The 13,046-nt window shown below is 52.5% G+C and overlaps 1 protein-coding gene across 1 annotated transcript in view; it reads right to left on the reverse strand.

The window, feature by feature from the left end:
- Positions 1-13,046, reverse strand: part of NMNAT2 (nicotinamide nucleotide adenylyltransferase 2) — a 21,542-nt gene that overhangs the window by 2,601 nt on the left and 5,895 nt on the right. The window contains exons 2-7 of the mRNA XM_009324654.1: positions 4,963-5,051; positions 4,182-4,249; positions 3,376-3,454; positions 2,065-2,194; positions 1,333-1,413; positions 1,186-1,230 (exon numbers count right to left, since the gene is read on the reverse strand). Coding sequence (XP_009322929.1) covers positions 1,186-1,230; positions 1,333-1,413; positions 2,065-2,194; positions 3,376-3,454; positions 4,182-4,249; positions 4,963-5,051 — 492 coding nt within the window. The remainder of the gene's footprint in view (positions 1-1,185; positions 1,231-1,332; positions 1,414-2,064; positions 2,195-3,375; positions 3,455-4,181; positions 4,250-4,962; positions 5,052-13,046) is intronic.

Genomic DNA, 13,046 nt, shown 5'->3' on the forward strand with positions numbered 1-13,046 from the left:
CTTCTGCACAGACCTCCCCTGCCAAAACAAGTCCCACTAAAGATCCCGTGGTCTTTCTTGCATTCCTACTGGTGCCAAACATTAAATAACCCCCACTCTACTTTATTTCAGCTCCTTTCCCATGCTGCTGGGTTGTTGTCAGCATTGCTACGTGCTGTTCCACTACGGCTGTGCTCCAGCCCTGGAGGTGGGGTATCCCGGGGAAGGGATTCATTTCTCTATGCTATGGGGCACCCACAATCGCTTCATGATCTGCTGCAGGGGCTCCAGCCAAGGGGCAATGGGGAGAGCCCAGGGCACTGCTCAGAGCCCTGGGCATGGCCATGTTTGCTTTAGCATGGAGGTTTTCCTTGCACACCTTGGAGGACTTCCATGTCCTCCCTTTCTCTCCCCAGGCTGGGACTGGTGCTTGCTGACAGCTTGCTTTGAGGGTTGGCTTTGCTGCTCAGTAGGCGCAGCAAGAAAGTTGTGCTGTGGGAAGGAGTTTTCTGCTCCAACGGGCCTGTAAGAATTAATTTATTTGCACAAATACTGGAAGAAAGCCATAAACCTGCCCGGAGGGGTGGGAAGAGGTGGCTGCATGGGAAGGTGCCTCACTGGTTGGCATTTCCAGGTGGCCAAAGCCTTTGGGCTCTGCATGGTACCGGTGCTAGGAGGGGTGTGTGAGCTAGCCCATGAAAATGGGTCTCAAACACCAGCAAGCTGTCAGTGGGCCGTACTCCCCATGCAGAGCCCTGGGTGATGTATGGCAGTGCCAAGTGCATGGCAGCCTGGTGGGTCTAAAATACCTAAATGGCTTTAGAGAAAGGTGCTCGGGTGACTGAAACCCCTCCTGCGGGCCACGGGCAACGCGAGGATGTGGGTGACACTACTGCTGGAGGGCAGGTTTCATGGTGCTTGGGATGACTTTCAAGGCACGATGCCATGGCGGATCCATGCCAGTGCTGGGAGCCGGGTCTCAGCGGCTTGTTCCTTCATTTTAGGCTGCTTGTCTGCCCACAGTAATGGGCTCAGGCCAGTTTAGCACTGCTCCTGTTTTACCCCTGAGCCCCAATATACAGCACTGGGACAGGATGATGGTCTGGCATCCTTCGCTTACCAGCAGATCTGTCATGCAGCCACTCCCGAGCTGCGTAGTGCTGGCCCAGAGGAGCCAGAGCGATGCAGAGGGGGCTGTGTACTCACCGATCTCCTCGTATCTCATCACCGTCCCCAGGTTGGCATTCTCATCTGGGGAAGGGAAACAAAAGAGAGCTGCTGGTGCCCGGCCTGGGAGGAAGGCTGGGGGCTGGCGCCAAAGCCGAGGCGATGCTGGAGCTTTCCTCTACCTACCCACAAAGGTGAAGCGCTCCATGGGTGGGCGAACGCAGCAAATCCGGCTCAGGCTTTCTCCCACCTTCCCCAGGATCTTTGCTAAAGGTGAAGAAGAAAAATTCACCAGAGAGACAACGATGTCCTGGCAGACTGACCCCCACAAATGCTTTGGCCACCCTATCCTGCGAGATACTCCTGTGCCCAGGTGTGGGAACTGCTCTCAGCGTCTCCCCACCGCCGCCTCTTGCGGTCTCAACTCCTGAGGGTACTACACTGTGCCTTGAAGAGACCAGCTGGACAGCTAAAATCACTAAAAAAAAATTACAAGTTCATTTTTATGGGATTTAAGTAATTCCCCCTCTTCTGCCCAGCTACTACCTCCGTGTCCCATATCCTGCCGGCTTGTGGGGGATCCAGCCATGTCACCTCTCCTGCCAGCTTGTCCCTTGCGCATACCCCATGGGTACCAGGTAGCCTTTCTCTTAGCTGCTCTCACTGCCTGAACATCATCCAGCTAAAGACCAGTGAGATTTCACAGCCATTTTGAGCTGTTCTTGGCTCCCCTTGCTGTGCTGGATGCTAACTCTTCCATCGCATCCCCATCTGACCCTGGGCTCAGTGCATGGAGCCTGATGAATGACCTGACCCAAAAATAAGATGATGGAGCACCGTTCCTAACACTTGGCAGCCTTGGATGGGAGGTGAGGGGTGGGTGGTCATCCCCTTCTTCCCTACCCTGCTGCCACCTACCTGCGGTGGGCTTGTTGGAGACATTGTTGTTGTTCTGGTAGATGGTCTGTGAGGACTCATTCTGGGGCTGGCCGATCACGGGGGTGATGGAGGGGGTGTTGACATTTGAGAGGATGCAACCAGTCACTCTCTGCAATGAGGGAGAGATGTAGCTGGAACAGTGGCTACACCCCACCTGCCTCCCAAAACCTTTATGACCCCTGTATCGAGCCTCTGCACCCCAGGCTGAAGGTCATCTTCAGTGACAGGTACGTCCAGGCTTGCTTTAGGACCCCGAGTCCCATCCAACCTCACCGGATGGGCCTGGGGCTAGCAGGATGCTGTAGATAACAACTTGAGATTAAAGCTGGGGACAGTGGGATTAACTTTTTGTGTGAACCCATGAGGCTGGCAAGGCTGCAGCCGTGCTGCCTGCGGGCAGGCATCGCCCCTGTTGCCTGGAGGTGTTCATAAATTCTGATGAATAAATAAAAATACAGGAGCTGATGAGTCAGTGGTGCAAAGCCAATGGCTTACATGTTACCCTGGGAGCAAATGGGCCCTTGTCTCCTCCACTGGTCCCTGCAGGAAAAGGAAGGCATGTCCAGGGGCTCCTTGGCTTCGACACCATGGTCCCTGGATGCACTGGACATCCTGCTGGACTGGTGAATGCTACTTCTGTGCCTCCTTTTTGGGCTGCTCATGAGTATGTATGATGTTATTTTATTGGTTTCCTATCCTCCGTTTGCTTGCTATATCCATGTGTTGGCAGCAGCCCTTCCCTCCCTGTCCCTGCAGTCACCCGAGGGCAGTTGCCTTCCTTCTCGGCTCACAGGCCTGCCTGGACTTTGGAGGGACTTTTCCTCCTGGGTTTTGTGCTCCCTGGGGACTTCCCAGCTGCTGAACTTTCCTGCCTTGCTGAGTCGCTCCGGTGAGTTCATACAGCAGTTTCGGCTCAGCTGGTGAGCGGAGACACCTGTCCACCTCCCCTTCCCCTTGGGATGGAGCAAGTGGTTGGCACTAATGATTTAGCTTGTGCCCACCCCATCTTCACTCTGCCATCACCCCTGTTCCCCTCCTGGTGTGTGCAGGACTGGGGCAGCTGCTGGCTCCAGCTGGAGGGCTCAATTTGCTTTCACCATCAGGGAAAGGAGCTCAAAGCAGCTGTGACAAGGTATCTTGTGCCTCTTCCAGGTCAGAATTTCAGGCATGTTACTGCAAGGTTTCTGTCCGTCTGCCCCAGTCATATTTTGGTGTTTGATGTTCATGTGCTGGTGCAAAAGCACCCCTGCTCCCACACTCTCCCCACATCCCCACCCAGGGCTGCCCTACCTTCATCAGGTCACGGTGGTGCTCCAGCACACTGCAGGTGGTCTGCCAGGTGTCCTGGTAGCACTCCCAGGGGTCTACCCTGCAGGGAGCACAGCAAGGCAACAGTGTTAGCTGATGGCTACTGCCTGGACCTCCTGACCATGCTACTTCCTCCCCACTGGGCTGGCCAGCAGCGCTGGGAACAGCCACCATTGCTACCCCAGCTCTGCCATGGACCGTGTCCTTCTTCCAGCCCTTCCACCCAGCTCTCCCTAATAGCTTTGGGGACCTGAACTTGTGCCCAGACAACTTTCCACTCTTGGTACCCAACTAACCAGCTTTTATTTGGCTTGGATGTAACTACACGTGTAACAACCCTGCTTCCTGAGGGCAGCCCAGAGATGTTTCTGGTCCCACCTCAGCTGCCAGACGCCACGTGGCAAGGCTGGGAAGGAGAGAGTCCGCGGGCTGGTGCTGCAAGTGTAGAAAGGGAAGGTGCCACGGTACAAGGCTGGGTTGGGCTGGGGGAACATGGGCTGCACCCAGCCACCACAGGCTCAGCAGGAGGCTTGCAAGACCCCCTGAAGCCAAAGGACATCTTGAAGGATGGTGTAACACCCCTCATCAGTTCTCTGCTGGACTAGGAGAGGAAGGCCTCCAGTTTTTAATTGAGCTTTGGCTGGGAGAGAAGAAAGTCCATCCTGGAGCTCCAGCAGCTGGTGGCATCTCTGCTTTGCACGTGGGTCTTTGCCACCACGGTGCCAGGGAAGGGGCAGGGGCTGCCAGGGGCTGCTAGTGCTGTGGCGGGTGTGGGCTCTGCCTCTCACCTGATCCAGTCAGAGGACTGGACGGCCAGTTGGCACATGGTCAGGCGGTGCCGGCTTGAGACCAGACCCTGCAAAAGAGGAACAGTTACAGGAGGCAAGCATCATGCCCTGGCCAGCCTGGGCTTGCAAACCTTCCCAGGGCAGAGCATCGGGCTCGCTCAGATGAGACAGGCCAGAAAGATTTGTTCCTGGCCACAAAAAGTTATCTAAGCTCCTGTTTGCTGGAGGAGAGGGAGTCCCTGCCTTGCTTCAGCCCTGGTTACAAACAGGTCGAGATTTGCTTGGTGCTGCTACTCTCAGCCCTGTGCTGCTGCAGGGCCAGACCCAGGGATGGTGGTTTCTTGATGAAATTTCTCCAGCTTTCAGGAGAGAAGGAAACTCTTTCCTCTCCTAATTTGGATTTCCCCCCAACCCAGAAAGTGCTTTTAAAGGTCCCTGTTTGCATCGTCACCATCCCTACAATAAAATTAGCTTTGAAATCATTCAAACAAAAAAAAAAAAGCCAACTCAACAAGACGACCACCATCATTTTCGGTGAGAACGTTTTTCTCTGCTGTCTAGTACTTTAGCTGGTTGTAGGGTCGCGCTGCAGTTTTTATGTAAAGAGCGAGTGGTTTCATCCTCTCCCTCCTCTCGGGGACTTTCCCACGGTCAGGGGCTGCCCCAGGTGAAGGAGGTCCATGAGAGGACCATGAATGCAGGCAGCACTGCCCAGTGCTTGCCCCTGGCTTGAGACACCATCGGACATAGGATGCAGAAAGGGAAAATGGGGACGACCCACCGTCTTCCCATAGGAGTCGTGCACGGGCGAGACAATGCCACCGATGACGATGAAGCGTCCAGTCTTGTGCAGGTAATCCCGGGCTCGCTCTGAAGGAGGAGGACAAGGAAAAGGGTGCAGGGGGAATTCAGCTGGACCCACCAACCCTACAACACCCCACTGCCACCCACTGCCTTTGCCCAATGCCTGTGGCTCATCCTGGCTTGAGCAGCGCCAGGTGGGGAAGGTGACCAAGGGAAGGGCTGGGTTCATCTTTACTGCCCGTCTCATTTGGTGCCATCCTTGGTGATGCCAGGCATGAGCCTTTCCAGGGACCTCCAAACCTTGTGGGAAGGAGGATTTGGTGGAAGAGGGCAGGTCTTTAGCAAAAGCTAAATCACATTCAGACCCCAAATCACCTTCAACCACCTCACCGGGGCACCAGAGGGGCAGCCAAGAGCCTGCACCACCACCAAGAGCCACTTTGCAGAGACGGGCTCTTTTGGCAGCCCTGGAGGAGCCACACCGAGTTCATGAGGTGATGCATGAAGCTGATTCATTCACTGCCTGAAGACAAAACCTTTCCTTTCTATTTTTCTCTGCCTGTAAACTATGTCCACCCTTTCTCTCCCCATGACTTCTCCCTTGCTCACCTGCTACAGTTTGCTGCTGACTACAAGCCGAAGGCTTTCCTAGCAGCTGGAAGTGACCGATGGCTCTCCTAACCTCGAGCATCACTTCTGACAAGGACCCCTTAGATGTGGACAAGATTAAAAAAACAAGATAATAACAAAACCCACTGCCTCCGCCACTGCTGGTCTGCAGGGACAACCCCATAGTTTTATGAGCAAAACCCTCTTTGCCGGCTCATGCGTTGGTGGCTGGCCGTAACTCCCTGCAGGAGGATATCAATACAGACTGGGGGATGGGTGGATTGAGAGCAGCCCTGCCGAGAAGGGGATACTGGTGGGTGACAAAGTGGACATGAGCCGGCAATGTGCGCTCGCAGCCCAGAAAGCCAATAGCGTCCTGGGTGCATCACCAGCAGCGTGGCCAGCAGCTCAAGGGAGGGGATTCTGCCCCTCTACTCTGCTCTGATGAGACCCCACCTGGAGTGCTGCGTCCAGCTCTGGGGTCCCCAGTATAAGACAGACATAGACCTGTTAGAGCAGGTCCAGAGGAGACCATGGAAATGGGCAGAGGGCTGGAACACCTCTGCTATGCAGAAAGGTTGAGAGAGTTGGGGTTGTTCAGCCTGGAGAAGAGAAGGCTCCGGGGACACCTTATTGTAGCCCTTCAATATATAAAGTTGGCTTATAAGAAAAATGGAGACTTTATACCAGGGCCTATAGTGACAGGACAAGGGGCAATAGTTTTAAACTAAAAGAGGGTAGATCTAGGGTAAATATAAGGAAGACTTTTTTTATAATGACGTTGGTGGGATGCTGGAACAGGTTGCCCAGAGAAGTTGTGGATGCCCCACCATCGGAAGTGTTGAAGGTCAGGCTGGACGGGGCTTTGAGCAACCTGATGAAAGATGTCCCTGCCCATGGCAGGGGCGTGGGACTAGATGATCTTTGAAGGTCCTTCCCAACCCAAACCATTCTGTGAGTCTGTGATTCTAAGATGTGCTGTTGGTTGACAGCCTAAATAAGAATTGTCATCACACATGGGACTGCATGCATGGGTACTTAGCATGGATGAATCCTTGCCATCCCTACCACAAGACCCACACCTCACATGCTGCTGTTTTGGAAATGCTGAAGGGTTCACCAAGAGGAGCACCACACCAGGACCAAGATGCTCATTCCCATCTGCTCCTCTCTGCTGGAAAGCACGGGGATGCTGCTGGTGAGTTCACCACCACCCTGCTTGCTCCCTGCTTGCTCCAACCTAGCTTGTATCCTGCTTGCTCACGCCCTGCTCGCTCCCTGGTGGTTCCAACTCACAGACAGCAGCTGCTGGGAGCTGCTGCTGGAGGACGAAGCCTTGGCAGAGGAGAGGAAATATTGGTCTGAGAGTACGTCATCGCAATGGGACGCAGGAGATCCCTTCCTGCATGCACTGGGGAATGGGGGGCTCAAATGCCCTGCTTATGGGCTCCTGGGCTCTACCCCATGTGGTCTCGGACAGACAAATAGAGCCGTCCTGTCAGGGAATGGCAGCTCCACTGCAAGAGCAATGGCAGGATTGGTCACGGCATGGTCCTTGCCATGGCTGCTGGCCGATCCCCCAGGTCTCACCTGCTTTTGGGCACTTCTCTCCCCACCATTTTTCCCTTCTCTCCTTGGGCTGGTCCTGATGCAGCCACCCATCCTGCTTCCCTCCCTGCCTGTAGGCAGGGCTGCCCCGGGGTTTGGGCAATGGTGATTATGCTCTCCCCTTCTAGAAACCTCTTTGCTGATGCCTCATAGGATTGCACCCATCTTCATCATGGCTCTGCCGCAGCGATGCTGTTATTTGCTGACGCACCTGGCTCCCTCACCTTCAGCCCTTTCTCCCTCAAATTCTCACTGCTCCCCCTGACACATGCTATTAAATGTCAGCCGCATCGTCCCTGGGGCTTTTCCCAGGTCCCCTTCCTGTGGCACCCACCACCCGCGCCCCACCTGGTCCATCAGCAGCTGCATAGCTCTTACACTGCTCCCTCCCTGTGTCAACACCACATGTTGCCCATGTCCCACAACGCCAAGAGGCTTGCCGGAGTCCCTCCAGCCTGAGGCACAGTCTTGGGCTGGTATTTCCAAAAGTTGACATTTGAGAATAAAAATGCTGGCAAAGAGTTACTAAACTCCCGTGGGCTCCTATGCCACGTCCGACCTCCCACCCCCTGCCCCAAAGCACTTACAATCTTGCCTCGATGCTTCTCTGAAGGTGCTCTCTGGAGCATCTGCTGGAGATGGAAAGTCCCATCTTTTCATGCCACAGCAGCAATACCTCCTGCCCCCCAAGCTTTTGCAGCTGTATAACCCACCCCCTTTACTCGAGCTCTCCCACTGGGTGCATTGCAACCACCTTGTCCCCCAGGCATACCGTGCCTGTGCATGAACCACAGCACCGCTATGGGGTTGCAGCCCCGCAGAAAGCGAGGAGGAAGAGGGTGGGAGGTGCGAGCATGGGGCTGGTCAGTGGTGGTGGTGGTGGCCACAGCTGCACTGGCCCTGCCTCCTCTGCTGAGCGTGGGGAGGGTGGTTGGGGAGTGCACAGTGCAGGAGTGCCCACCCCAGCTATTGAGACAGTAGAAAGAAAAAAGATACAAAAGGTAAAAGCAAAGAGGGAGACAAGATTGATGAGTCATTAGAAAGCACTTTTTTTTTTTTTGGCAAGTGGAGGATCTAGAAAATATTTTGCCTTTGCAAAGAAAACGAGCATTTCTGAAGCTACAGTGACTTTGGGATCCATCAGCTATCCCGAGATGTCACTGTGCATCGTATCCTACAGACACCCTGCTCCAGTGTTTCCCCAGGGGACAGGGAGCAGCCCTGCCTGAGGGGATGGTGCCCTCCCATGTGGCAGCAGTGGGGAGACACTTGCAGGGAGCCTTCCTCCCCGCCGCCACCTGCACCCAGCCCCAGCTGGCACCCACTAAAGCTGATGCAAAGCTCTCCAGCCTGCGTGGGATGGCTTATGCTTCCCTCGGTGGTATAGCTGCATTATTCCTTGGAAATAAGAAGCAAAGCTAGCTCCTGCCATCTGAGGAGATGTTTCCCCATCCCGGCCGCTCATTGTGGCATCAGCTGTCAGGGCAGTGGACCCACCCTACAAACCCATCTTTGCCAAAGCAGCCACATTCTCGTTTCCCCTCCAAAAGAAACTTTCCCAAAAAGAAACAGGAAAAAAGAAGGGAAGGAGAACAGTCAGTGTTTGCCAGATGCAAGCAAAGTTGTGATGGGTGCAAAGAGGACCACAAGCAGACAGGGGATCCTGCTGCATCTTCTGGAGCTGCTACGCCGAACTGGGGTTCCTGGGATTTTAGTGGCAACAGAAACACCTCATTGTCCTGCTGCTCGTTGAAAATTAGCCATGGGCTTGTTCATACCTGCCAGTGCAATGAGAGTAACACCGATTGGGTTCAAGCATATGGGAGCGGTGGCTGGGCCAGAGCTTGGCACAACAGACAGGTGAGAGCACAGCTTGGTGGGTCCGGACATGGGGAAAGGGGCTTTGCCATGGGTACACCAATGGGTACATTTTTCTTGCATGTTTCCCGGTCAAATGATCCTCTCTGGGTGGTGTGGATGGGGTTGTGCTGTTTAGGAAAGGACCATTCTCCTGGTGGTGCATTTCTTCAGTTCCTGTGCCCTTGCTCCTGCTCTGCTTCAGAGCAAAAATTCAGCTCTAAAATTATTTTAGAGCTCCCTTGCAACAGCTTGCGATGGATGAGGAGCACTTGTATGTCGAGGAAGGCGAGAGGGGCTGAGCAGGGCAGGGAGGTAGGGATGTCGCTGAAGAACTGCTTGGGCGAAATGATTTTTTTTCCTCCAAATTTTGAAATTTCTACTAGGGAATATTGTTCAGCTATTGGGTCAGTTAAAAGTCAATTAAGGAACTATAATTACCATGGACTTTTGCCCCCCGCATCCCAGAGCATTGAGCAGCCCCAGCCCCCTGTGGCAGCCTGTGGGAGATTTGCCAGCCTCCATAAAACCTCTTCCTCAGACTCACCCGAAATCCTTTCCCTGGCTTCCTTCCCAGCTCTTGTGCCCTGGGCGCACCAGCACCCAGAGAGAGAAAAACGGGCTTAAATCATTCAGTCCATGCAGGGAGTAAAATTCAATTGCCTGAATTAGATGTACCAAAAGTTTCCCTCCCTGCCCGCAAAATCCTGAGCTTGAAGGGGTTAACACTGACAGTTTGGTTTGAACCATATTTTTTCATCTTTGCTGGTTATTTATCTGCTGGGAACTGTGTGGGATCATCTCCACCCGCCAGTGGGTTTCACCGGGGTGGCGAGGGGACCGAACCCAGCCCTGTGTGTAAGTATGGCTATCTGTGCTCCAAGTGGTACTTGGCGAAGCACCCTATGGGGAAGCACACGCAGAAAAATACAATATTCTTGGGGGTTTTTTTGCATGGGCAAGGGGATTTGAAGTTGGACAGCATCACAAATTAAAGCACAAAACTCCATGGGTGGTGGGATTCCCTTTGCAGCCTGCCAGATAGCCCTCCATAACCACGTGCCCAGAAAGCCAAATGTGCAAAAAACTCCTCTTTCTTCTTCGCTCTGCATTTTAAAAAGAGGAATCAGGGGGTTCCAGCAGCACTTCTCCCTCTCCAATGCTCTGTGTTCGCCTTTATCGATGCTACTGGCTTTCCCATCAGTGCCTTCAAGGTTAACCAATCAAGAGGGAGAAAAAAAAAAGCCACTTTTTTCCTGATTCTGCTTTTTCTGGGATCTTTCACACAAACCATGTCCTGGGACCTCTTCTAGATTGGGGGAAAAAAAAAAAAAAGACTGCATAGTGTATAAGTTACAGAAAACAGCATCAAGAGACTTTTATATCAAAAAAAAAAAAAAATTAAAGAATTGAGCCATGATGCTGGAAGAGGAATTGAAAGGAGCAAACAAATGTTTTTGGATGAGCCTAGAAGCGGAGGAGGTTCATGGGAAGGCTATCCTGACCACCTTGGAAGCGCATGCAAGATGACAACTGAAATGCTCAGAGCCGGTTGCCACCACGCAGGGACAAAATCCAGGCGTGATTTTTGGAAAAGCCAAAGTGGAGCCTCCCCAGTGTACGCCACTATGCAGGAGAGCCGGGGCTTCGGGTGTGCAGAGGAGCCAAGATCAATGGACCAGCATCTACCTTTGTATCGTAATGCAATTTAAAATGCAAATTAAAATAAAAAGGAAATTTCCTAACAAGAAAGTTGCCTTTGAGTTTTAAATGAACACATCCTCTCATTATAACCTGCTTTGCACTGACTTGATTTTCCTTGCCAAAAGAAGATTAAAAACACTGTTCTGTTCATCTCCATGCCTCCTCCTTCGTGTATGGCACCTTTATAAATTTCACATTCAAGACAAGCTGAACTCCTTGCACATAACCTCTGCTTCACGTTCTCAAGGGTGGCTGATGGTATTAATTTGCCTTGAGTTTTTGGTGGCAGAAGCCAACAATTTCGCCTGGCTATCAATTTCTCAAGGTCTGTATTTAAACAGCTCGGTGCCAAGCCCGCATCTTCAGGGGATGTGATCCATGCTGGTGACACGTCATCTCAGCTCCAGCTCTCAGGAGCTCATGCCGAGTCTCCACCACCACCACCTGCCTTAATAAAACACATTTTCCTGCAGAAAACAGCTCATCTTCTACAAACGCATGCAAAGGATTGGAAACCCAAGCAAACCCGTATAATTCTTGTGACTGCAGGTGGAAAAAGGATTTGCCTGTTTTTACAACAAGGCCAACAGCTTCAGTGGGACAGATGCTATGGATGCTTGATGTGCCGCTGGCCTCGCAGCGCTCATGCAGGGGTGTGCTGCTGGGAGGAGATGCTGCCCTCTGTGTCACCATCAAAATTGTTCGTTTGGTTTTTAACCTGCGCAATATTATTTAGAGAAACCTGTAAAAATGATGCTGCTCTCCAAAATATATATAAAAATGTTGGGATCCACATTTTCAAGAGCTGCTTGTCTACCTCAGAAATACCAAACAGAATTTAAATATGCATGGAAAAAAATATATACTTATTGACTACTAAATCTCTGCAAGGGAAGTATTTGGGTAAACATCCAGGCTACAAAGCAGCAGTACAGTGTAGCAAACAGAGGGCTGATCCGGGAATGGTAAGACCTGCCTTCTGGTCCTGCCTTGCCTACAACTTGTAGAGCATCTCTTCACGTCCCAAACTGGTCCATTCTCCCTTGGTTTTGGGGCAGAGCACATCTGTTTGCTTGCAGGGCTGCATCCACTGGGCGACTCTGCCCGCAGTTCTGCTGGCTCGCTTGTTCGTGTAACCATCAGCTAAGCCAGACCTTCACAGCCATGCACTTCAAAGCAAAAGCCTTTAAAAAGGTTGTGTTTTCCTAAATGACATCTCAAATCCCATTTGAAGAGGAGCTGTGCTGCTAGCGGGGCCGGCACTGCGGCGGGAGCAGCCACCCTCACTGCTGGGACGGTGGCAGAGGATTTGGGGCAGGTGGCACCGTGGCTTCAGGGTGGCACAAGATCGCGGTGTTAGTTTGCAGCATCTAGATGCGTCCACACTGCAATCATGATGCTGCATTTAAAGCTTCTTTATTTTTTTTTTTTTTTACAGATTGAATCTTCTTAGACTGACGTACTTTTCAGTGGCTAAATGGAGAAGGTGACAGGCAGCCGTAGCCAAGACTGTCGGAATGTGTTAGCTCATCAAGCCTTGAATCTCATCCTCTGTACAAGGCAACACAAAACTGCTTTAGCTCTTGTAAGAGACCCCAGGAATGTTGGTCATTCGTTCCCCACCCAGGACTGAGGTCGCAGTGCCTCCTGCCACAGCATGTGCTCCTGGCATGTGCGGGACCAGGTGTGGATCTCAGCGTCTTGAAATGATGGGTGATCAGCAACGTGGCTCCATGTGAGGAGCAACTAGGAGTTGGGCAGCAAGGGCAGGGAGATGGGCTGGAGGTCATGGCTGGCACAGAAAGGGCAAAGAGCATGAGTCTCCTTTTGTCCATGGGTATCCTTCTGCCTTTGGGTCTTCTGCTGTCCTTGGGTCTTCCAACCCGAAGAAAGCAGGGCTGTGCATGGTGTAAGGCTAAGCTGAGGAGCTCCACACCCAAGCATACAGCACTGGTTGTTCTTCTGGGTTTCTGGAAACGGGACGCTGGGTTTGGTGGGTCATCACTTTGAACCACTGTGGCGGCTCTGATATTGTGGTGCTTCCTCCAAACCCCCAGGTTCATGTTCTCAGAAAAGACCTTTTTTTACAAAATTTGTTGCATCCTTCATGCAAAATATGCTGCTTGTGGGGACCAGGTTCATGGTCTCCCTGCAGATATGGCTAACGCCAAAAACACTGCAGTAGCTTTGCATTCCTCTTCTCATCCATATTGTTTATGGTCAGCCATCTGCGCAGCTCCCAGTCTTCCCTCCCTGCTTGTGCAAAGATTTTTGCCTGGGAAA

The sequence above is a fragment of the Pygoscelis adeliae genome, unplaced genomic scaffold (assembly GCF_000699105.1).
Source record: "Pygoscelis adeliae isolate BGI_AS28 unplaced genomic scaffold, ASM69910v1 Scaffold126, whole genome shotgun sequence".
Lineage (NCBI taxonomy): Eukaryota > Metazoa > Chordata > Aves > Sphenisciformes > Spheniscidae > Pygoscelis > Pygoscelis adeliae.